Source organism: Xiphophorus maculatus, chromosome 23 (genome assembly GCF_002775205.1).
Source record: "Xiphophorus maculatus strain JP 163 A chromosome 23, X_maculatus-5.0-male, whole genome shotgun sequence".
NCBI lineage: Eukaryota > Metazoa > Chordata > Actinopteri > Cyprinodontiformes > Poeciliidae > Xiphophorus > Xiphophorus maculatus.
This window is the reverse complement of record NC_036465.1, coordinates 24,403,188-24,426,700: the sequence shown is the minus strand read 5'-3', so window position 1 is coordinate 24,426,700 and position 23,513 is coordinate 24,403,188. Positions and strand designations below refer to the sequence as shown.

The 23,513-nt window shown below is 41.1% G+C and overlaps 1 protein-coding gene across 1 annotated transcript in view; it reads right to left on the bottom strand.

Annotated features, from left to right (window-relative positions):
* The window catches only part of LOC102224860 (teneurin-1-like), a 282,296-nt gene that overhangs the window by 184,484 nt on the left and 74,299 nt on the right, over positions 1-23,513 (bottom strand). Inside the window, exon 4 of the mRNA XM_023328889.1 lies at positions 5,271-5,514. Within this exon, the coding sequence (XP_023184657.1) occupies positions 5,271-5,514 (244 nt within the window). The remainder of the gene's footprint in view (positions 1-5,270; positions 5,515-23,513) is intronic.

The window sequence follows — 23,513 nt, the reverse complement described above, 5'->3', positions numbered from 1 at the left end:
AGAACTTGATCAGTCCAAGGCGTTCATAGAAAATGTGTTTGTGACTTTATACAACCCGGGACCAAGACGAAGGTACAATTTTTTAAACACCAAAACGTTTTGAAGAAGAGCTAGTTCTAAAATTTAGTGGCAAATTCCAAGAATCCATCAGAATTATACAGTAAGACAATTTCTTTAAAAAAACATCGACAGGGATCTAAAACTCTTCATCTCAGGAGCACAGTTTTGCATAAAAAGTCACACGAAGACCTGCTTCACATGTCCTGTTCAAAAGGGTTTAAAAATGTGTCGAAGAGTCACATTTAAAAAATGTCGTCAATGCCACAGTGAAAAGACAGCGACTGAGGGAGTCTTGTCTGGACTAATAAAAGGAAGAGCTCAAGTCCATTCATAACAGTCCCAAGATTTGTCATGCCTCCTACCACACACAGTGTGAGGCCCAGCCAGATATATTGAATATCCATAACTGCATCCGTCCATGACGACAGGACAGCCTCTCCAGAAACATAACGAATGTTCAGCCAAAAACGGAAATCCATGCGCACTTCAAACATTCTTAATCTCAGCCGACGCAACGTCAATACACTTCAATATGGATTCATCAAACACGAATCAAGGATAATGGAAGCGCACTTGACAACATAAGACTTTATCCCTTTAATTTTTTTTCTTTACACCACCCTCGTCCTTATTAAGGTCACAGCGTCACTTGTAATTCTGTTAGTCTGAGCCTCTGTGCCAGGTTTGTAAATACTTGACAAATCGTTAATCTTGTGGCTCAGATTGAGCTGATAGGACGGTGAGGGCTGCAGTGGAAATATGAAATCATTAGATTATCAGAGTATCTAAGAACGTGACGAAGGGCAGAGGAAAAGAGAGCGAGAGAGAGAGAGAGGAGAGAGTGAACATTAAATCCAGCCAGAAACAGTTAAGCAGCGAAGACTTTGTCAAAAGCCTGATAGGAAAGAGCAGTAATGTCTGAATTATGTTATAGGAGGACACTATTCTATTGACTGTGAATGTGATTACATTTTATGGCTTAGAACTAATAGCACACTTTCAAATGAAACTTATTTGACTATGAAGTCCCAAATGCAGAAAATGTATCGCTGGAAAAAATAGATCCAATATATAGAGGCGATGCAGGACTGATGGTTCCTAATCGCGTCTCTCGTTGGGAGGAAGTTCTTTTCTGGCCTGCAAATATTGGCTGAACAATCTGAACCACAGAGAGAACAAACTTATAATGAATTTTGTTTAAGTCATATTTTCATTAAGAGCAAACACACACACACACACACACGCCCCCACAGAAGAGCACACAAAAGTACTGTAATTACACTACAGCCATGACAAGCTTCTCTCTTTGATACTCACGTCTGGACAATGATTAATTTAAATTGTCACAGAATCTAATTTTATTCTTCCTTTCCTTTAAATGAGGTGTGATCTAATTATGGCCCTAATGCATAACTTATTAAAACTTCTTCTCGTGGCGTGGCAGCCTGCCAATCTCGGCCCTTACTCATAACACCAGAATTCAGCCGCGCCGCCTGAGCCCCTCATTAAACATGCAAACATATTCTCTTGCACCTTTGCTGCCTCCCCTTCTCCAAAGCAGCCTCAAAGAAGAAGAAGAGGAAGAAGGATCTCAAAGATAATTTTTTGGGGGGGATAAATTATTTCTCATGCGGCCTCAATTCCGTTTGATGGGGCGGCATTCCTTCAGCGCGTCTCAGAAACTCCGCTTTCGGAATATTTAAAATCGAATGCAGGTGTCGCGAATAATCAGCAGCGGCGGCGGGAGAAACAACTGAAATCCTCTGGAAAACTGGAGATTTGTTACGACTTTGATGGCGCGCTGAAAAAGCCCGGTAAAAATACCTCGAATTACTGAGGGGCTGATCTGCCGAAAGTTGTGCTGCAAGTTACAGGAGAGGAAGGGGGGGTTTTAACCCTCCCAATTATCACTTGGACCTCACTGAGCTAAGCAAAAATCGCAAGTAATGGAGATAAATCATTTATTTATTTAATATTATCTATATTTATTCATTTTTCAATGAATCTGTTGGGGTTTATAACAATACAAGTATGTCTAATTAAGTAAGTGAAGCTCAGTATCCTTATAAATACCTGTTTATATCCATACAGCCGGCTTGGGAGCGAAAACACTGCACATTTGTTTTCTAAATCACGACCCGTAGGAAAGGCGTTTTTAATTTGTTCCGCTTCTCACAGGCAATGTTTGGCTTTTCAGAAAACAGGAGCGGCTGCATTGTTTTTCTTCACAAACCCATATGTAGATTGTATAAACTTAAAAATGCTTAAAGTTAAAAGGTGGCATTATGTGCATTATGGTGCTACGGGACAATCAAGTAGCTGTGTTACCTTCAGTTGTTTAGACAGTTTTGTAAACAACTGCATACAAATTTGGTGTTATTTTTGCAACTCCAAAGCTGGCGTGTGATTTGTAAAATTTAATGACTGTAACTCAGTTTCCTGTGAGCATATAACCACATGCTATCTTCGCATGTACATTCAATAAGAGGTTTATTTTATCTATTTGTCACTTTCTAACTGTTTAAATTGTTGAAAAATGGCTAAATGGAATTGTGAAGAACAATTTTGGTGTTCTGCACAAAAAAGTAGAATATTATTAAGAAACTCACCGTGACAGATTAATTTATTAGGACATGTTCTAGCATAAACCGACTCTTGGACTTTGACATTTTTCTTCCAAAGTCTCTCAGTACTTCTGCTCACCTTCGACAAACTGTGTTATTTTTTCTCAACAAATCCTTACCTCAGTCAAACGTCTCTCCTAATGATTGTTTTCCTGCTATTCAAAGCTCCTTTGTATCATTTTGTTCTTATAAAAGCTACCTCCCGCTACATTGGACTCTCCTTTTCCACAAAATAAAACAAAATAAAATCATGAAGGTTAATCGCTTTCTTTCCTTTCAAGCCTTAATTAACCATCATACGGGTCAAAGCTGAAAGTGTGTGATGTCATCGTTTTTAGAGGGAAACTGCTTTTGTCCTAATAAACCATCGCATGTGGTAAAAGAATCAGAATGAGCAAAGCAACTTCTTGCCGGCTGTTAGGCAATTTTTGCAAAAAGGAAAATATTTTGTCATGTGAAACCTTTAATTTTACTACATGTCCCGCTAGGTCATCAAACATCTTAACAGGCCATGAAAAGAAGTCTCCATTTTCAGACACACTCTTATTAACTTTGAGGTCTTTCATTAGCCAGATTCCCACAGAAAAGAGCTCTTCTTCCAGTTTGACTCTCAATAAATAGTGTAGCAGCTCAGACTCGGGAATATCTGCCTTCAAGATAATAATGTAGATAATGTAATAATATATGTCATAAATTATGCAGTTTAGGTTAGACACTGACCAACTTTAGATGTGCTTTTTTTCTAGCTATGAATTGTTGTAAACTGTATATTTTCCTTATTTTACTGACACCTTTTTTTTAAGCATTTGACACTTAAATAGAAAGCTCTAAGATAATAAAGGGGAAGTATCATGTATCTTTCAGGCACATATTGCCATTTTATAGCACAGCCACGTAGCTATGTTAACTACAGCTGTTTTATGCTATATATATCAAATATGACTTAAAGACATTTAACCTCGTAATTTAACGCCTTGCAATTGGATCTCTGTCTCTTTAAAAACTGCTGCTCTTTCCAACACTCGGCCTCTAGGAAGACATCACAGCATGGCTGCTCTAATTGAAAGGATCTCGGGTTGTTTGAGTCGAGCTGTTTTGGGCTTTGTTTACCTCTGAGTTCCTCAGTTTCTTTTCATTAGATCACTCTTGTTTCTGTTTTACTTTAGTTCAGTCCTTCCGCATTGATTCTGGTTTATGTTCATCTTTGGTGTCTATGATTTGTTTTGTTTTTTTGTTAATCTAGTTTAGTTTCTTACGTCTAGTTATTCTTAGATTAATTTTCCTAGTCTCCCTATTGTGTACTCTCCGTCGCCCTCTGTGCCATTCTCTCTCTCTCTCTCTTCTCACAACTGCAACCTATTTGTCAACTAGGCCGTCCTATTGCTCCAGTATTCATTCTGCCAGTATTTAACCACCTCTTTCTAATTCCTCATCGCTGGTTCCTCCTGTTTAATCCCTACTTCCTTGCTGCTACCCCATGTTATCATGGGGTAGCATGGCTTTTTGTTCCTGGATTCTTGCGTTCATGTTCAGCTCGGGGCTCCCCCTAGTTGTTGGTTATCTTCTTTTTTCACAAAATCTTTACTTCTTCTTCGTCTCTGTCGCTCCTGCATTTGGAGCAGTTTCACTGAGAAGCAGCTCTCACAATGAGCTCAGCAGATGCGCAGGTACGCTAGGTGTTTGCTAATTGCTGCTGGAGGAGCTAAGTGAGGGAAGGCCGATCTGTAATGCGGAAGCTCGGGAACCCAGGCGTTTTATGCAGTTTAATGGTTGCCACGGGAGATGAAAGGATTTCTTGAAAATGCATGAAAGAATCAGGGCAATATTCAAAGTGTGCATTTGAAGAGAGAATAACTGTATAACATGATGTAAGAGAAAAGGTAAAGGATGGAAAATTAAGTATTGGTTTGTTTTTTTATTCATACTATTAACCTTTGGTATCTTTGACAATTTTATATTTGCCTTTTTAATTTTACTAAACTTATTTTATATTTTTTATCTACCTATGATGTTTTTTGTGAAGAACTTTGGTCAGCTGAGGCTGTTGTAAATGTGCTAAATAAATAAACTTTGACTTGACTTGACGTAAAGCTCAAAAAAAGCTTATTTTACATGTCGTCGCCCCTTTAAAATGTGCCTCATGCCCAGATCGGCTGGGCTCGATCTGATCCGATCCACTGAAATCAACATAACCTCTTTTGGAATATTTCAAAACTTTAGTTTCCTGAAGCAAACGCTTGTATTTCAATATTGTGGAAGAGAGAATAAAAAAAGAAAAGTGGTCAATGCCCACTTCCCACCAGCAAATAATCAGACATTGCATCAAATCCATTAGTCCATTTGTCATCGTCCTACTCTCCCCCTTTTGAAAGAAACTATAACATTTATGCTCCTGCTGCTGACTGACTTTTCTTCAATACAAGAAGCCTGTTTAGTCGGTTTGAAAGGAATGCCTTTAATCAAGCGAGTTGAAGGATTTATCTTTATCGTTCAAAAATCCCATTAACTGCTTCTACTGAGAATCTGCCGCTCTTCTTCTCCTCCTCCTCTGCGACACAAAACGCTGCATTTGTGGCGTTCTGTTACCTGGTCTCTAGAGGGATGTTGCTGTTGAGCACCCAGCTGTTGTGAAGCTGCGCCTGGTCTGTTGCCGAGCTGTTGTCTGCCCCCTGGCCGCCCTGGCCGGTCTGACACCGCGTCGGCATGGTCTTCCTCTGCAGGCTGACTTGAGTGTAAGGAGCCGGGCGGGCGCAAGTGCAGGCGTGGGGCGGCGGCGGCGGAGGGGGGAGCGGACGAAACGTAAACTGGCCACCTGGACTGCTGGGCAGCTCTGCTAGCGGACACCGAGTGGCAAAAGGAGGAAGGAGTGGAGGGGGACAGGGGAGAAATAAACACAGGTTTATTAGGAGCACTGTATCATAAATTACAAATAAAAGCAGAATGTTAGTTGACAGTTTATTGTTATTACGCTGATTGAAGGACATAAATCAGCTTAAAACTGTCCCTCTCCGGTGCTTTCCCCAACCTACCTGCTTTGATACACTTCCAGCCACCCTATAAATAGATTTTTGGCCGGCTGCAGCATTGAGCAGTCTTTAAAGAGCTAACAGCTCTGGCTTAATCCGCAGCCGCCAGCCCAAACTACCCATGTGATGTTTATTATGAGATCTCGGCGGAATGAGCCAGCTGTAACAGCCTCACACTGGTAACCTGAGGGTCTGGCGAGGTCCATCATTTATCATTCTCTTTCACCATAACTCACTCTCTCTCTCTCTCTCTCTCTCTCTCTCTCTCTCTCTCTCTCTCTCTCTCTCCTCAGTCCTTCTCAAAAAGAAAACAAACGGCGGACTAATGACGGCCGCGGCCAAATGGGATGTGAGTGCGTTCGGCAGAGTTTGGAGTACGCGACTGCCGCCTTGTCCAGGAGCCGTACGCGGCTCCTGGACAAGGAGCCGCGTACGTTTCCAGCCAGAGATTTACATCGACACACATCTCGGCATGAGTGCCGTTTTAAGGTTGTACGTTTCATGCTTTATTTGAACCACTCTTTTCCAGGAAGGATGGAATGGTGACGTAGGAAAGAATAAGAAGCTTTTAAAAAAAAGAAACAAAAGAAGACAAAATAAGAATTAGGTGAAATAATAGCCACACAATCTAAATTATACACACAGGCTCAAATGTATATATACTTCTAATAATTTGGGTAAATATTTCTTAGTAAGTGGCAGAGAGAACACACACTTTTTGTATGATCTGCTGGAATAAGGATTCCTCGATATTTAACCATTTTACGTAGCAGAGTTCAATTAAACAAGTTTTTAAGCGTATAGTACATTCATTTTGCACTATAGATTGAGGTCAGGACAACTACCAAAGTTTATGTCAAGTCTGTTTTATACCTTACATTTCAAGGTTTGATGTGTTTTTCAAATATAAATGCTCGTCCCGTCAGAAAACCCAACCGCGTTCAAATGTCGGCCCCATGACGGCACACAGTGTCGACCCCGACGACGGAAAATTTGTCCTGATTTTTCCAGAACAATGACAAAGACTCGAGTCCGTCATAACACTGAAGAAAATGTTCACACTATGCTAACAAAAAAAGAGAAAAAGCTGTACTTGTGCCTGATAACCGATGCATTTAAATTAACTCTTCAAGTTCTGCCAAGAAGAGTGTTTAAATTTCAAGCCAGAGTTACGCCAGAAGCTTGTTGAAGGCTTAAAATAAAAAAATAAAAAACGAGACGTTATAAATTAGGACATTAGCTTTCCATGCTTAAGGTGACAGCTTGTACCATTTGTCTGTAGTATGACTGTGAGCAAGGCAAACCCCTCATCCCAGAAGACCCACTCTGTTCAGCTATATTGACAGTGAATAAAACATTAAACTTACACTGCAAAGCTAGACACACTCTTAGCCCTTAAATGTATTTGCTGCCAAAATGTCAGCAATAATTCAGTGCCTTCAAACGTGGCCTACCTTGGAGATTACCTCCGTCTTCCCAATTCAAGCGTAGGCCTTTGGCAAGACAAACTCCAAACGGCACATTTTGTGGACGGGGGAAAAAACCCCCAAAAAACCAAAAACAAATCATCTTTTTGTTCGACCGCCAGCACAACTTGTACATAAATCTGCAGCTCAGTCACCATTACGTTTAAAACTGACGCCACATCTTTCCCCGACAAAATGAAACAAAAGGCTTTACAGTCAACATTTTCACAATAAAAAATCTGTGGACTCCTATTCCGAACCGCCCATCGACTCGCCACAACAGGTTTTATGACCATCAGATGCTAAAGGATCCTATTTGGAAGACACACGCGTGAAGCAGTCGCAGATATGCGAGAATGCAAGACAGAAACAGTTCTATAAATGCTCTACAAACATTTCCTCCAAATATTCCCACAGTGCAATCTGTCCGGCTCAAATGCCATTTTAAAAGCTGTAACAGTAGCAGGTCGGGGTAACATTTACTCGCCGGTGTGTGAACGCGCCCAATATATATACATGACACACTCTCGGCGCTATCAACAAGCTTCTGGCATAATTCTGGTTTGATATTTGAGCACTTTTTTTTTGAAAAGCAAAAATAAATAAATAAGTAAATAAAACAGACTGGAGGAATTTGTTTAAATTGTGTGGTATTCTGCCCGGGGGCCCAGCCGGTGGGCAGAAAACACATTTTCACACACAGCACACACATTTTCAAAGGGTTGAGTTCGGGCAACTTAAAGTTAGCCTGCTTTGGTTATTCTGAAACCAGTTGTTTGGGACTGTGGTAATGTTGGAACATCCAGTTAAACCGGTTCTCTAAACTGGAACCTGGGGGAACTCCAGCATAACTGTTCAAGTTTTAAATCGACGTAGACTTTGAGATGCTGATAAAGAAATCTATCCTTTGGTGATGTGAAATTCTTCAAACTCCCATCACCTGAACAGCTCAACGGTTTAAACTTGAGCACACGTTAAACTGGTTTTGGACTGGTTAAAACTAGCTACTTCTAAGCTTCTGTCACGGCTCCAAAGCGTGAAAATGTACAGAGTTTGCCTAAGCACTTTGAACTGCCTTGTTGCTTAAAAATGTGCTGTATAAATAAAATTACCTTACCTTATCTTACCTTAAAAATCAAGCAACCAATAAACTCTACCATATTCTGCTAAGAACAACGTTAAATTATCCAGTGAGAGAGAAAGCATTGCTGCAAATCGTGTCTGGTTTCTCTGAGCCAAGTATTTAAAGGGATTTCTGTATCCCTTTAAATAAGCCTATGACTATTTTATCTTGTGTGGATTAAGGGAAAATCCTCATTCAATTCAAGCTTGTACAACAAATTTCTGATTTTGAAATCCATTAAAAATATATCTTTTTGGTGCAGTTGTTCTGTTCTTTGAAATAAAAGCAAGTTTAAATGCGTCATCCAACCCTTGATGACCATAAACGGTTCACTTTTTTTTCTCTTTCGCTTTCAAAGACAATTTTTATTTTATTTTTATTTATCTTCCCACACGGTTGAATTGTCTTTGTTGCATTTTTTCTTTTTTACTGCAAGTGATCCTCCGCCGTTGAACAAATACAGGGATTATTTGTTCATCGATCACGACACGCCACCCCTCACATCACATATTCATTTCATGACTTCACTGAAAAATGCAGAGCGGTTCAACCAGACGCCGCCTTTCCGCTGCTCTTGTTTACTGTGTCGATGCGCGTTTGATGAAAAACAATGAATTTCCACAACGCGCTGCATGTTTCGGATGAATAAGGACTGCTTCACCGTCTTTGAACGTCTCTTTCTGAATGCATACGTGGAGCCGCTTGAGTCTTTAAAGCGCTGTTTTTCTTTTGTCGTCGTTATATTGAGTCAACTTCTTTTTTTCTTTTCTGTCTGTTGCAATCATGTTCATTCATTCACCTGACGATTTCATCAGAATTACAAGGTTTGGTACAATGAAAAAAAGGGTTCCAAGGAAACGCACTTGTGTCGTTCGACTAGCGCCGTTGTTTAGTCTAAGCTAATGGATGTGGAAAATTGAAGTTATTTTTACTTCGACCGCCGCAGAGTATTGAAAATTACACGTTGAGGGACAAACCGGCTAAACATTTTTGGAGCACGACTGCGCACTGTGCCACTGTAATCCACAAGGAGCTTTAAAGTGGTGCTTCAGTTTTTAGCAGTCTATCTGATTCATCAGTAACTGGAAGTCCTCTGAGTCTCACCAGAAACCCTTGTGCTTTCACGGCTTCGGAGGTAGATGTTTTTAGCTGTTTTTTTTTTTTTTTTGGCTGTTTTTTTTTACCCCAAAGAAAGAGAAAGGGAGGGAAAAAAAGAAGACAAGAAAATCACATGCTGCACACACATGGAGCTGTGAGTTAGAGCCGGCAGCCTCCTCTCACTTTGCGTTTGAGGTGCTGAATCAGTTTTAGTCTTCAAAAGGCAGATAATTTGGTGTCTTAGACGGGTTTTATTACGTAGGTATTTATCAATAGTCAGTCTGCAGAGAGCGCACACTTCCCTGATTTGGAGAAGATCGGACAGGAAGGTTAACGGGGTCTCGCAGTGAACGGGGTCGGCCTCCAAACATTATCTTAAGCCACTTTAGATAAAACATAAAGTCATTTTTGTGTTATTTCTAAAACAAAAAAATAACACAAAAAGTTATTTTTTTTTTTTAAATTCAACTGTTGTTTGAAGTTGATACATTTAAAACCAGATCAATACACAAGGGGTATATAAAAAAATATATTTATATTCTTTTACTGTCTGACATTAAATCTGATTAAGCTTTTCTTGTTTAAGTCAGTCGGAATCACTCAAATGTTTTCCTATAAAACCCCATAATTATGAGAGATTTGTATTAGAGATTGAACAAAAACCTAAAGCTATTTATTTATTTATTAAGGCAAAATTCTGTCTCTCGTTACTCTGGCATTTAGCAAATAAAAATGGCTTTAGTAAAACTAACTGGCCTAAAGCGAAAAGATTTTAATCTGGTATCGTAATAGGTAAATGTGTCTCTTTTTTATGAAGCGTATGGAAATATCTGACCTCAGCTGTAACATCATCCAAACAAGACTTAAGACTTGTGTAAACCTCGCTGCTGTCTCGGAGGACACCGGGGTTTCTGGGCTGTCTTGTGTTTTTAACACCTCGGTTTAGGGGAAATGTGTCAAAACATCAAAGTAACACGAAAGCAAACACCACATAGTGAAGTGTACTTACTGGCTCTCGTGAGAATTAGTGTTTCTCTCAAAGGTTCGGGGTGGCTTTTAAAAGTTGATGGAATGGCTCCTGTTTTACGTTTGGAAAGCGGTTCCTGTCGGCACAGTCCAGCGCTGAAAAATTATAACATTTTTACGGCACTTTTTTTTTGTTTGTAAGTGTTTGACCAACCCCCTCATCACACTGGATTATAAGAAAAAAATGACATCTAAGTCCGACAATGCAGACCGTCTCTTCTGTGGTGATTCAAGAGAGCGTATAGGCTGGTTGCTGGGAGACCAGAGGTTGTCCAGGCAACAGATAAACTCTTACGGTGCAGGGCGAGCTCATGTGTGGACGCCAGAAGACGTTTTTGCAACATGCATGGGCTGAAATCCCCAAGGAATCCACAGCAATAAGAGCTCATCCTGTTCTCAGTCTGCCATGCTTCACTGGCAATGCAAGTTGTTTTAAATTTTACATAATGACTTCATCTGGGAACATATTTGCCTCGTGAACGCCTGAAAGTCCCTGCTTAACAAAATGAGCGGCTCGTTGAGCTTTATTGGTGAAACATACAGGAATGTCCACAAACAGAAACATCGTTGTAATGGGTTATACCTTCTTTTATACCGCTAAAATGTCAAATTTCTAACATTTTCTGCTGTAAATATATCTCTCGAAGATATTTTAGGAAGCAGGGATTCAAAACAACATGAACCAGCTGAAGTATTTTTTACCTGTTGAACAATTTATTTTGGATTTGATCGCACCACAACTACAAACTTCAACTATTTTACTGGTATTTCACATAAGGCCAACGCAAAGTAGCGGATGCTTATGAAATGGAAGGAAAATAATAAATGGTTTCAACAGAAATAGAGCCAATAGAAAAGAGCCATCTTTAGCTGCAATTACAGTTTTAGGTCTTTTGACACATGTGTCTCTATTAGAAACTGTTTTTTCTTGTCCAGTCTTTGTAAAAGAGCTCAGCTTTATCCAAACTGGACGGATAACATCTAAAGATTTATATATAACTCTCAAATTCACAATCAAATTAGGATCTGAACTTTGACTAGGCAATCCTTAAACATACTTTGACGTAAACATCCCAGTGTGGTGCTGGCAATTGATTTAGAGTCATTTTCCAGCTGAATAGCAAACCTTTCCACATTAGCTTTCTACCACTGGGTAGCATTTTGCATGTAGACAAAATATTTGAGGTTTCTTCCGATCAGAGAACATGGTGGATTCAACAGTACCCCAGCAGATAATTAAATATTGTGACATTGTTTCAGAACTCAACACTAGTTGGTAACTTCTGAGTTTTATCAAGAGAAATCTGAGAAAACGGATCTGGATGAAAACTTTTCAAAAACCGTGTATCCTGTTCCTTTCACATCGCATTGGTGTTAGTGCTCCTGTGTCACTTTAAACCCATATGAGACACGTGGGAAATCCTGACTTTGCAATCCATCGTACACGACTGCTAGGGAGCAACGAGTTGGCAAATTCTTAACTACGCTGTCGGTAATTACTTTGGAAGTTCTCAAGATACGAAGTCAAAGCGACTTCCTCTGCTCTGTGCGTCTTATCTAGGGAAAAGGCTAACGGGTAGAGCATAGACAGGAGAGGTAGAGGCCGGGGGGAGAATGTAATCTGTGAGAGTGGAGTGACACAGGGCCATCGGCTGCCAGCTGGTGCTTTACAGGGCTTAGCTGAGGCAGCTTTGGGCCTCCTCTCCTAAAAGATCCACAAACTCTCTCGGTTCTTCTTTTTCTCACACAAAGTGCAACGTTGGCAGCCAAACCCTCTCACACACATTCCCACAGATTCAAATCAAGAGGTAATCAAGTGCTAAGAACACACTACACAGGGCAGCAGAGATATGACTGTGTGATATTTATCATGCAGGCCAGGAGTTTTAAAACTTGCGATTAAGTTTGTGGAGAAGGATGACGCTGTTTTAGCGCTATAAGATGGCCATGACGGTGCAGAACGCCCCCCATTCCCAGTTGTTCTAAAACAGGGGTGTCAAACTCATTTTTGTTTTGGGTCAAATCAAGATCATGAATGCTCTTAAAGGGACGGTTGTGCCAGAATGTATTGATAAAACCTGTTCACAAACTGTTAAAATATCAATGAATCCTTAAAATTAAATAATATTATTGAACATCTTTTCAGTCCCTCCAGGATTTTCTGATTCTTTTTGTTATTTTTTTGCGATAAAAATCAGAGTGTTTGTGGCACTAATTTGGAAATATTTGCAATATTTGCGCTTATTTGTGACGTTTTATTATTCACTGTATAGATCATGTACTATAATCTGACATCAATTAAGGCTGAGGCAGCTGTTTAGTACAAGTAAAAAAGTTTTTGACCATTTCTCACTTCCAATGATGTAATAACGCAATAAAGTGCGGGGATTTGTTGCTTTTGCCCGAATTTCCGCTATAATCCTCAACAAACTGTGGGGACTGATTGATATAATTTGGCAGTAAGTAGATGAAAAACTGCATTGATTTGATTGAAAACATAATATTTAATCACACTTAGTGTTTAGTGTAGAATCTAGAGGGCCACATGAAAAGCTGTGGCGGGCCGGATTTGGCCCACAGGCCTTGAGTTTGACACGTGTTCTAAAACTAAACCCCTTGAAAAAAAAATAATAATAATAACATTTTACAAAGTTGAGCTGAGATGTTTTTCTCAACTCATTAGCTCATGGTTACAAAAGTGATATATGAATGAATTTGGTTCCATAGGGAATTTACTAGGAAATCTAGAAGGTAAGAGGTACTTGGGCTAGATTTATAAAAAATAAATAAAGTATAGTATCAATGTAGGCAAGGTTTCCCCCAGAAAACCTGCTAAGGTTGGTGGTTGGGCGATAGGGCAGTCATTCATCCAAAGTCTGTTGAGTTTTTGAGTTAAAAACATGCTTAAAGTTGACAGCAAATTTGAAAATATCACTTGATAATTATGTGTTATTGGAAGATTAATACCTGACCGCCAGCTATAAAGTCTTAAAAAAAAAAAATGCAAACATTTTAAAAAGACTTAAATAAATAAGCAATGCTTAGCCTGGTGGGGGCACAAGTAAAGCCTGGTGGGCCGCCAGGCTTATAAAACACTGGAGGAAACCCTGCGTAGGTGAGTGGGACCTAAAATAGCACGTTAATGAGGTATTTATGACACTTTAATCAAAATCCTATCAACCAAATGGAAGCATGTTGAAGTAAAACGAGCATGTAATGGTTGCAGTCCGTGATGACTTGGCTGTCAACGGCACTACGATTGTCTTCAGCAGGGATATTAACAAGTGGGTTTAAAACTGTGTGAAATGATTAATGTGTTCAAAGTCCTCATGTTCATGAAGGCTCGTAATGCTGTGTCACTTTCGGACGCGATAAGGTGGAGAAAACGCTCGGTCCGACCCGCGCTGCTTTATTATGATAGGCAGAGCTAAATTAATAACAACAACAACAAAAAGCTGCAGTTATAAATACTCAAAATATATCAATGGAAATTCAGCATTACACACTGAAGGCGTTCTCTAATTATTTGTTGCCACTCTTATCTCTAATTTAAACTTTATATTAAAAAAGGTAGTATTCATAGAAAAAGTATATATGTGCAGAAAAAAAAAAGATTGATTTTTGCGAGGGAAAGCAGTGTAACATCTGCTGGGGCTTTTTTTCAATCAAAAATCTTTTCACTGCTCTGTTTACTCAGCCTGCGAGTGTGAAATCCATTTGCTTCGATGTTTGCTACAAGAACGCTGATATAACTTATTTAAATATTGACCTTTTTCGGTGAGCAGGGCAAATGGGGAGGTGAGGGGGGGGACATCATAATTAATATTGGAGATCACTTTTTGATAAAATACAATGTTCCTTCCTCTCAACTCAATTATCATTATTATGCACCGGCGGGAAAAAGTCTTTTTCATAAGTATGAGCCAGCTTCCGCTTAGTTTCAGTCTGCAAGATTCCTCATGTCACCTGCAGTTTTTAACACTTTTAATTACGTGTCAGACGCAGCTCAGTGTGTAAAGTAATGGCTCCCGTGTCCCTTCTTGTTGAGAAAAGACAAAACGGACCGGAAATATTTTCGGTCATGAAAATCTGAGCGAGTTGTGGTTTGGATACCAGAGGAGTGCAGTTGATCACTCCTCTGAAGGTAACGCTGTCAAAAAAACTGATGCTGGCAAACTCAAAATAAAGAGCCAACAGGTTCCCAAGGTTCCAAGTCCAGAACGGCAAAGTTGGCAAACATTAAGCCCCTGATTGGTAGGATTACTTTAGAACGGCAGCTTGATTTAGCTAGCAAAAATTAACATGAAAAGTACTTCTGCATGAATCTAGATCACAAATTCTGACAGCATTCCAGTTTACTCTGATTCTAATTCTAAATACCTGAGACTCAATTAGAAAATAGATCTTGATCTTTAAATGAGAAAAGTCTGATGTATCTCCATCTTAAAACAAACGAATCGAAACAAAGTAGAAATGATAATTAGCCGATCTAGAGTTGGGGTAAGCGTAGCACACACGTAAGCTGTTGTTTGCTTTTTGTCCCTCCCTGTGTCTTGCACATGAATCATTTTTCGTTCTTGCTCGCAAACAGAAATCGCATGCCTTTACACCCGTGTATTTGTACATGAGTGTAAATGTCATAATTATTTCAGGATTGTTTTCAGATTAGAAAAAGAGAACATTGAAAAAATAAAATAAAAATACCGGTAAAGCTGATTTAAGTTGGCAGAGGAACCACACACTTGGCGTTAGCTTTGTTCCATTCCAAAACAAGTTCTGATCTAAATTTGGCATCTTCTTCAAGAAGTAAAGCGACCCTGTTGTAAAAAGATTAATATTTGTCTCCTCTGACAGTAAAATGTCGGTGAGCGTGTTGATCTGTAGGAACGATAGTTTGTTGGCGCAGTGGTTTACATTTTGGCACTTTTCGACATTGGGTCTCGAATTGTTCCCGGAACATCCTGGTCAATTTTCTCTTCTCTGGGGGTGACATCTTAGTTCAGATGGTTGGTACTTTGACAAAATGTGTTGCCGTGGCAACGCAGTGATCCAAAACACACATCAGAAGCGGGTTTAGAATCCATAAAGCTACGCAACATAAAGCTTTTTGGAAAAACCTCGGCCTCAATCATCATATAAATGTATGGACTGCGCTTAAAGTCTAAAGTCTCTGCAAAGAAACAAATCAATTTAAATGAGCTGCTGGTAAAAGTGGTCAAACATCCGGGCAGAATAATTGCGAGGATCCTGTTGATAGATAGCTTCAAATACCCTTCGGTTTCTCTGCAAGAGATAAATGCTAAAGGACATTCATCCAAATCTAAGCAGGGGTGCATTTATGTATTTGAGCCTGTATGTTTCATTTTGATTGTGTGCGGATTAGAGAAAAATTAAGAGCAAATCCAAACTTAATTGGTTTTCAAAAGGATTGAAGTTGCTCGTTGCACTACCCACATTTTCCACTTATTTGCCGCCATTCTGCTTTTCGTGTTGTTTGTTTTATGCTTCTTTATGACTCTGCAAATGTACCAGAGGCTCTTTGACTGCCATGGATCCCTGGTTTATAATTATCGTGTAGACAGGAGCAAGAAACGCATAATGCGGAGCATTTTTTAATAAAAAAGGGGGGGAAAAAAAGCTAGGGTTGCTACATTTGATGTAAAGCGCGCTATAACAGCATGAGCCACACTCATATTAACAGACAAAATAATTCCACAGTTTCGCTTTTCTTCCTTAATTTCAGTGTTTACTCACCCGCCCAGCTCCTCATTGCTCCCCCTCCCCCTATTACTACGCCCTGCAATCTAGCACAGAGCTAATTTCTCTCATTACAAGGCGGCCTCTATAAAATCCATAGAGCCTAACCTTAACAGTATCTAACCTGTCTGATGGAAAGAGGGGATCCGGCTGTTTTAGAGAACATTTAACACAAGGGTTAGGCCATTCTCTGCAACAAAAAAAACTAAACACATCCTCCACCCCACTCTAAAAATAAAAAGATGAATAATTTCCCCTAGGATAGCTTTTCATCTATCTTGCCTCTTAATTGACTGGCATTAAATTGCTACAAAGTTTATTCCACTCCCGTGCTTCAGTGAAATAAATAATTAACCCTGTAAAAAGGTCAGAAAACCGAAATTAGAACAAATTTTTGCTTTTTTTTTTTTTTTAAAGGTAATGAGATGGGATCCAACCCTCTGACCATCTGACTCCCTGTAATAATTTGTCTTTGTCTTAATCAGAGATAACACATTATCTCATCAGACTTTCATAAACTCCGGCGTAACTCCCTTTATTAGTCGGTCGCCGACGGAGTCGGGATGAAGGATGGGATTATCGATGGTAACAACGGCGAACATGTGACAACTGGGACTAATATTGCTAATGATCGAGATGATGCCCGAGAAGATGATGTTCCTGATAGAGACAGTGGCGGTGATGGAAGCAGCAAAGATAATGACGATAACATCAGTAATAACAGCGCTAACAATGATGTCGAAAACGGCGGCGGTGGCGGCAGAGGCGCTGATAATTACATTGATGAGAGGGGGCTCTAAGACGGCAATTAGAATAAAAACAGCCATTGATTCATCTCTGCAGACACTTGGATAAACGGAGGGATTCTCCATTTAACAAAGTGACACAATCACGTTGTCCAATTAAAGGCAGAAAATACAAAATGAAGAAACTGAGGGCTGTATGAGTTTTTCCATACGGAACCAAGTCGATTCTCATGCAGAGTCTGGTAATTAGCAGCCATGCGTCATCTGGCTTTCTTTTTTCTTTTTTTTCTTTGCCTCCACACCGCAGAGAAAACTTGTGGCGTGTTTTGCATGGCGGCACGGATGCTGTGCGAGAATCCGAAATCCGTGTGCACATTCTCGTAATCACTTGTTTGTACCCTGATCTTCAAAACAAAACAAAAAAAACAAAAACGACTCAGCGACTACAACAATCGTGTTTAGGCTGCAGGTAATTCTTAAAGTAGCATTTCCCCGGAGACGGGAGAAACAAACTCTCCCGAGTCCCACCAGCTCCCTGGCTCAGATGCGAGAAGCTCGTGTTCACTCAAACTCTTCACTTCGGGGGCCTGCGCTCGCATCACATTCTTCACAGACGCAGCGTCGCTGTTTAAATGACGTGGTTAACAGAGGAACGTATGGGAGCGATCTCCTCTCAGATGCACAGCCAAACTTTTTTCTTATCTTAATGGATTTTCATCTGTTTTGCAGGGAGAGTGGGGGGGGGGGGGGAGGAGGTCAGAGCACGTTTGAATAAATGCAGCTGTTGAACAGCAGCTAGCTGAGCTCAGCCCGTCTCGTCTCTGCCGAGAGCACAACCGTGTCCTAATCCTCCCTGACCTTGTCACCGTCCGGTCAATCCTGCCGCAGCCACGGAGGTGTGCAGGTGTGGGTGGGTGGTTGCTGGGTGTCGTCCATACGAGTGAAACGCACAAGTATGGAAATGAGCATCCTGCAAAGCTCTGGAGCGTGGATGGCGGAGTCGAGTTTCCCGGCCCCGGAGAGCCCTTTGGGTCGTTGGCCTTGGTAGGAATTTGCATCACCAGGAAGGAGGCATGACAAGCTGTTTTGGGACTCGGGAGGTGACACGCCACGATGGCCATTACAGTGATTAGCGAGCACATTCAACTTTCACAAGCCTCCCTCTCCTTCTGCCTAACTACATCCTATATTTGAACACACACCTCATCTCCCTCGAGCCCAAAACAATCACAACAAGTGCACACAAACCTTGGAGGCGGAGCTGTAGCTGCCTACACATGCATGCATGCAATCTCTTTGCTCTGACTCTGACAGTAAAACAGGAGCAGTTCTAGGGCTTGATAGCAAACAAAACAACGTGAAGAGATCCCTGGCAGGCCAAAGACAGACTGCTATCAAAGCTACAGGAATACACCACCAGCAACACATCGTTTTTTTTTCTTCTTCTTTACTGTGAGAGGGAGTATGTGCCGTGTTGTAGCAGACCTGAGCGGGTGGTAATTAGAATGGGCTCTGAGGAGAGACAGGCAGTGGAATGAATGCAAATGAATTCACTAGCTCTGGCACTGGGATCCACAAACCTCCCCTTTTTCATATAGCGTGCCTTGCAGACATGAGGCTCCTGGCACAAACAGAGCAAGGGTACACAGCAAACATTGAGTGACACGACCGCGGACACGCACGTGCCAAACGCAGGGGCGCGCACACGAGCAAGCCTGCAAATAAGAATGCAAAACCAGGGGCCCGGGACAAACACGAAGCCCCCACACCGCATGAGCGAACAGGCGTGGATACAAGCAGGCGCGCACGGCACACGTTGTGCTAATCCCCACAAATGCCACAGTGTTGCTTGTGAGAGGAGGAAGGCGGTGGTGGGGGGTGACGTGCACGCCGAGCACACATCCATGGCTTGTCCCGGAGCGGAATAAACAAACCTTTCTTAATTGGTGTCGATTTGGAATAGAGTGATGATTCATCATGCAGAACTCCCCAGTAGACTATTGGAAACCCAATCATTTCTAATCCATATGACCTTGACTGAGGGCCAGAGTCAGACTGTAACTCCTTCCTTGAACATTCTCCGGCAAAGTCGGGCAGTCGTCGGCCGGCTTTACAACACGTTAAAAACTCTACAATGCGCCAAAGTCAGATCACTTCACTGATTACTCCATCTAAGCCAGCGGCACATCTTTATGAAGCACTCAGTTCTCCACACCGGTCATAAATCAGGGGAGTAGAAGGGTTCCGTCTCCGCGATGTCACACCAGAGACGCAATTTCCATACCGTCCTTCTCCCGCAAATAATTCCTGCTACCGCTCGCCAGCGCTGCTCTTGACTTAAGGAAGTTCTCTTGAACTTCTTCAGCTCACCTCCGGATCCCGAGTGGCTCACCATTTCAAACTTTGATCACCCAACTCTGTGGCTCCTCTCGTGGAGAAATAGGTCGTCTGTGAAGAGGTCTCGCTCTTTAGTAGCCAGTGCAGCAAATTAGTCTAATTAAAACATCTCCCTTCTTATCTTAACCAGGCGTCCAGGCACAACTGGAGCCTTATTATAGGGTAGATTATGCATGTAATGTCCCTACAGAGGTTTCAGTGTGGAAAGCATTAGGAGAAGTGAACATACATAAAGTATGGACTCTGTGCACATAAGGACAGGGCTATGTGAATATGGAAAAAAGAGAATAGATTTGGAGAGAGAATAATGGGCTGCTTAGTAGTCTGAGTGGAAAGTGTGATAGTGGAGAGGGAGGAGGAGAGAGGGGGGATTAGGATGCAAAGGAAGGTAGAGAAGAAGTACCACCTGCAGACTTAACAGGTGGCCATCTTGCGGTCAATGAGGTGAGATCAACCAAACGCCCTGGGTCAGCATTAACACAGACCAGTGACAAGTCGGCACTTGCCCTCTATTGCGGCAACACATTGCCGTTCCACTCCACCAAGCGCTCCTATCACACCAGTCATGGCGCACAAGCACGCATGTTTTTACTCGCTGCCACCACCCTTCATTTCTCTCTTTCTCTCCCTCCCTCTATCTCTATTAAATCCACGGAGAACGACGTAGATACACACACACACAGAACAAATGTGGGAACAGATGCCCCACATCAGTGGTGCAGTTGCCCTATGCTCCGATGTACGCCTCCAGAGAGACAGAGGAATACAGTTAACGCCTAACAGAGACCGCAGTCGTTTTCTGTCTCAGCACATGCCCACTGTCCGCACACATGCTCACATAGACACTTTTTTTTGTCTTTATTGTTCGGTTAGGTCCCTGTATCCGCATCAAATCTGGAAGACGCAACTGAGACCCCGTGAGGGAAGTAAGCACTTTCTCCTGCTGCCTGTTGCATCCCCCGGTTTTAGCCGGTCGCACTTGTCACCATTACTTCCTTACTATTTTTTAGGGAACATATTTCCCTTTCTCTGAAACTCCCATTTTCCTGCACTACCCACTTATTGAATTTCAAGTAGTCACTTTGGAAGGTGAAGAGGAAAACAAGATATTTACTGACCCTTTTGTCCCCGTATTTTCAATTGAAGCGTAAAAAAAACAACCCTGAAATTTTTAGCTGCAAGTCGTAAGGGATTTCTGCTCCTTTGAAAGGAGAGTTTTACGCATCGAGCGCAAGAATAATACAGTGGATATATACTGTATAACTGCATATATAGGAACTGTATATGCAGGTCTATTATCAGCTCACTTTAAATCTCACAGGGTGTGTCTTGAGACACCCGGTCCATAAGATGAGACAACAAATAATACTGGGTTTTTGGGACCAAGAAAGCATAAACAAATGGGGTTTTGTTGAAGTCGCAATTGTTTTTGCTTCAACAAATCTCATGCTGTGGTCCAAAAAAAGCTTTCTAATTAGTGTAGGACACCCCTGTCATGGTTTGCTGATCAGAATTAGACGATTTTCAGCTTGAATATCAGTGACAGGTCAGTGATCCTTTTCTGACTAGCAAACCCACCATACTTAACTCTAACCAATCAGGCATTTAGTGACTCTACCATGCTTAGATCTGTCAGGCAACACTGACAACAACTTTCTTCACTGTGCAGAAGACTCAAAATGGACTATTTTTAGCGTTGGTGTTTCATTCTTCTTTAAAGAAGAATGGAAATTTGAAGGGAAACTACTTTTGTATGACATGTAGAGACATTTCAAGACCTGCGGTGTGTTTAGACTGGCGGTCCGTGAGAGAGAGCAAGACATAGGTGGCGATAATGCTACTTAACGTTGTTTTGCCTTGCAACAAAAATCAAGAAGAAGAAAAAAAGCAAGAAAGAAAAAAAGCGAGAAAGAGAGAGAGCATGAATGTTGTCAGACTTTGGGGGAATCTCACAGTGAGGAACCCATTAGAATGTAGAAACAGACAACTCTGTGTTTGTTTGCACTTTTAATGTGTTTATTTTGAATTATAGAGTTAAATGTTCCAGTCACTAGTCTAAGATGGTAAATCCAGTTAAAAATGCAAAGGTTTTTTTAATATATATTTGCAAAGTAACTTTTTTCAGCTGCTGCTCTATCACGGTTATAACTTTGCCTGCTTTTAATGAAGAAGTTATTGAACAGAGAGGAAGACTAAATGATTGGTATTTACTTAGACGTCATCACACCTCTAACAAACAGTCTAACAGTCAAGGATACTCGAAATGAAACTCTAAATAATTTGTATTCTATAAAGTTTTTGTGTTAACAAATTGAAAACTAACGAAGGTTAAGCTTTTCTCTTGAGAATCTAAAACGATTTTCACTGCCTTCTCATGAAGAATACTGCAAGGTGAGGTAGATAATAAAAGAGAAATGGCCAGACATTAGTATTTTGGACTACAAATCAGCTTTTGATCTGATCAATGGTTGGCCGGCTGCGTCGCTCTTATGGCTCACAAGAGACCGTGGAAAAAGGATACACAGGTTGGTCTAGGATTTGTGGTTGGCTAAAAGCGATAAACCCACAGATATCGATCTATCATCGCATTTGAATCTGATCTCCATTTCGAAAAACGCCCGGATATTGCATTTTAACCAAAAATCCCACATCTAAAGATTGGTCAGCATAAACGAGCCACTGCGTAGAAAAGATGCCCACATGACCTGCTGCTCCCACAGTTCCACTCTGAAAATATCCTCACAAAATGTGGCACACAAAAACGCCTTGCTCTGCAAGCCTGTGAAGAACATGCAGACCTGTCACACCGTATTATGCAAATGCAACTTGAAACTATGCGTGGCAATATAAAAATTAAGAGATAGGTCAATACGCTGCTAGAGGGAGGCAGCTAGGTGTGCACTTAGACGTTGCTAGGTAGGAGGATGTTTAGATAGCCATTAGCTAACAACACTTCAAAACTATTCAGATGCCACTTACATGACGCACACTTCCAGACACTTACAGCTATTAGCGGCCATTATCTTGTATAATCATGTGGAATAGTGTGCAAGCGAGCCTCATCGGCAGAAGAAACGGTAACCGCAGAGAGAAATTAAAATCCATCAAGGATGATGACAACTCAGCAGCATTAGAGCACAGTCGAATGCACAACGAGTAAACATGGATTCCAGTCACCTGCTGTCATCAGTCTAGGGCCAAAAAAATAAATAAATAAATAAAAACTTCAGCCAAAAAATATCTTACCTGAGAGCAGCATAGACATAGACACCTTTTAGACCAACTAAGCCTCGAAGGGGGTGTCTCTAGTTATCATTGGGTGATAGGTGGGGTACCCCCGAGGCAGATCAACAGGGCAACACAAAAAAACAAACAACCGCCTCTTAGAACAATTTCTTCAGTGACCAGTTAACCTAAACTACATGTTTTCAGGCTGTGGACGGAAGCCAACGTACTTGAAGAGAAACCGTGGATGCCAAGGGTGAACATAAAAACTCCACAAAGAAAGATCCCAGGCCAGGACTGGAGACCAGGACTTTGTTGTTTGCAAGGCAGCTATGCTAACAAGTGTCCGCCTGACCACTATGAGTAAACTGAAAGGGGGTCGTGATCCAAAACACGTGGCCAAATCAATAAAGAAACGGTTCACCAGACACAAAATCATCCCTCCTTCCACGACCATCGCAGTCTTAAATCCTTCCTGAAGACCTGTGGGTTAAGTTGCAGTCAAGCGATCATAAGACAGGACTCTGGAGGATCTAGAGATTGTGCAGAGACAAGTGATAAAATACCTGTTTCTGTGTGCTCCACTGTTCTGGAATTAAACAGGATGGCGCTAAGCGCTAATATCTGTAAATACCAAAAGTACCAACTAATTGACTTATGGTGATTTTGTTAAAAAAAACAATTATGTTTTAATATTAAATCCTTCCTCTGCTTAATAGATACACTCAAATTAAAGCAGGGATTTGTATTCAATTAAACTTATCATTTAACTCGGCTCCAAATTAGCACAAAAACAACATAATTGTAAAAAAAAAAAAAAGAAGGAAAAACAATTGTTTAACCGTCGTGCTTGCGGTGTTGTTTTCAAAAGTCGGCGCAAGTAAAACTGTCAGGAAGAGGAGAGGAGAGCAGCAGCGGTGTCACTCGAGCAGTTATGAACAGACTCGTGGTCAGAACAAAATGTT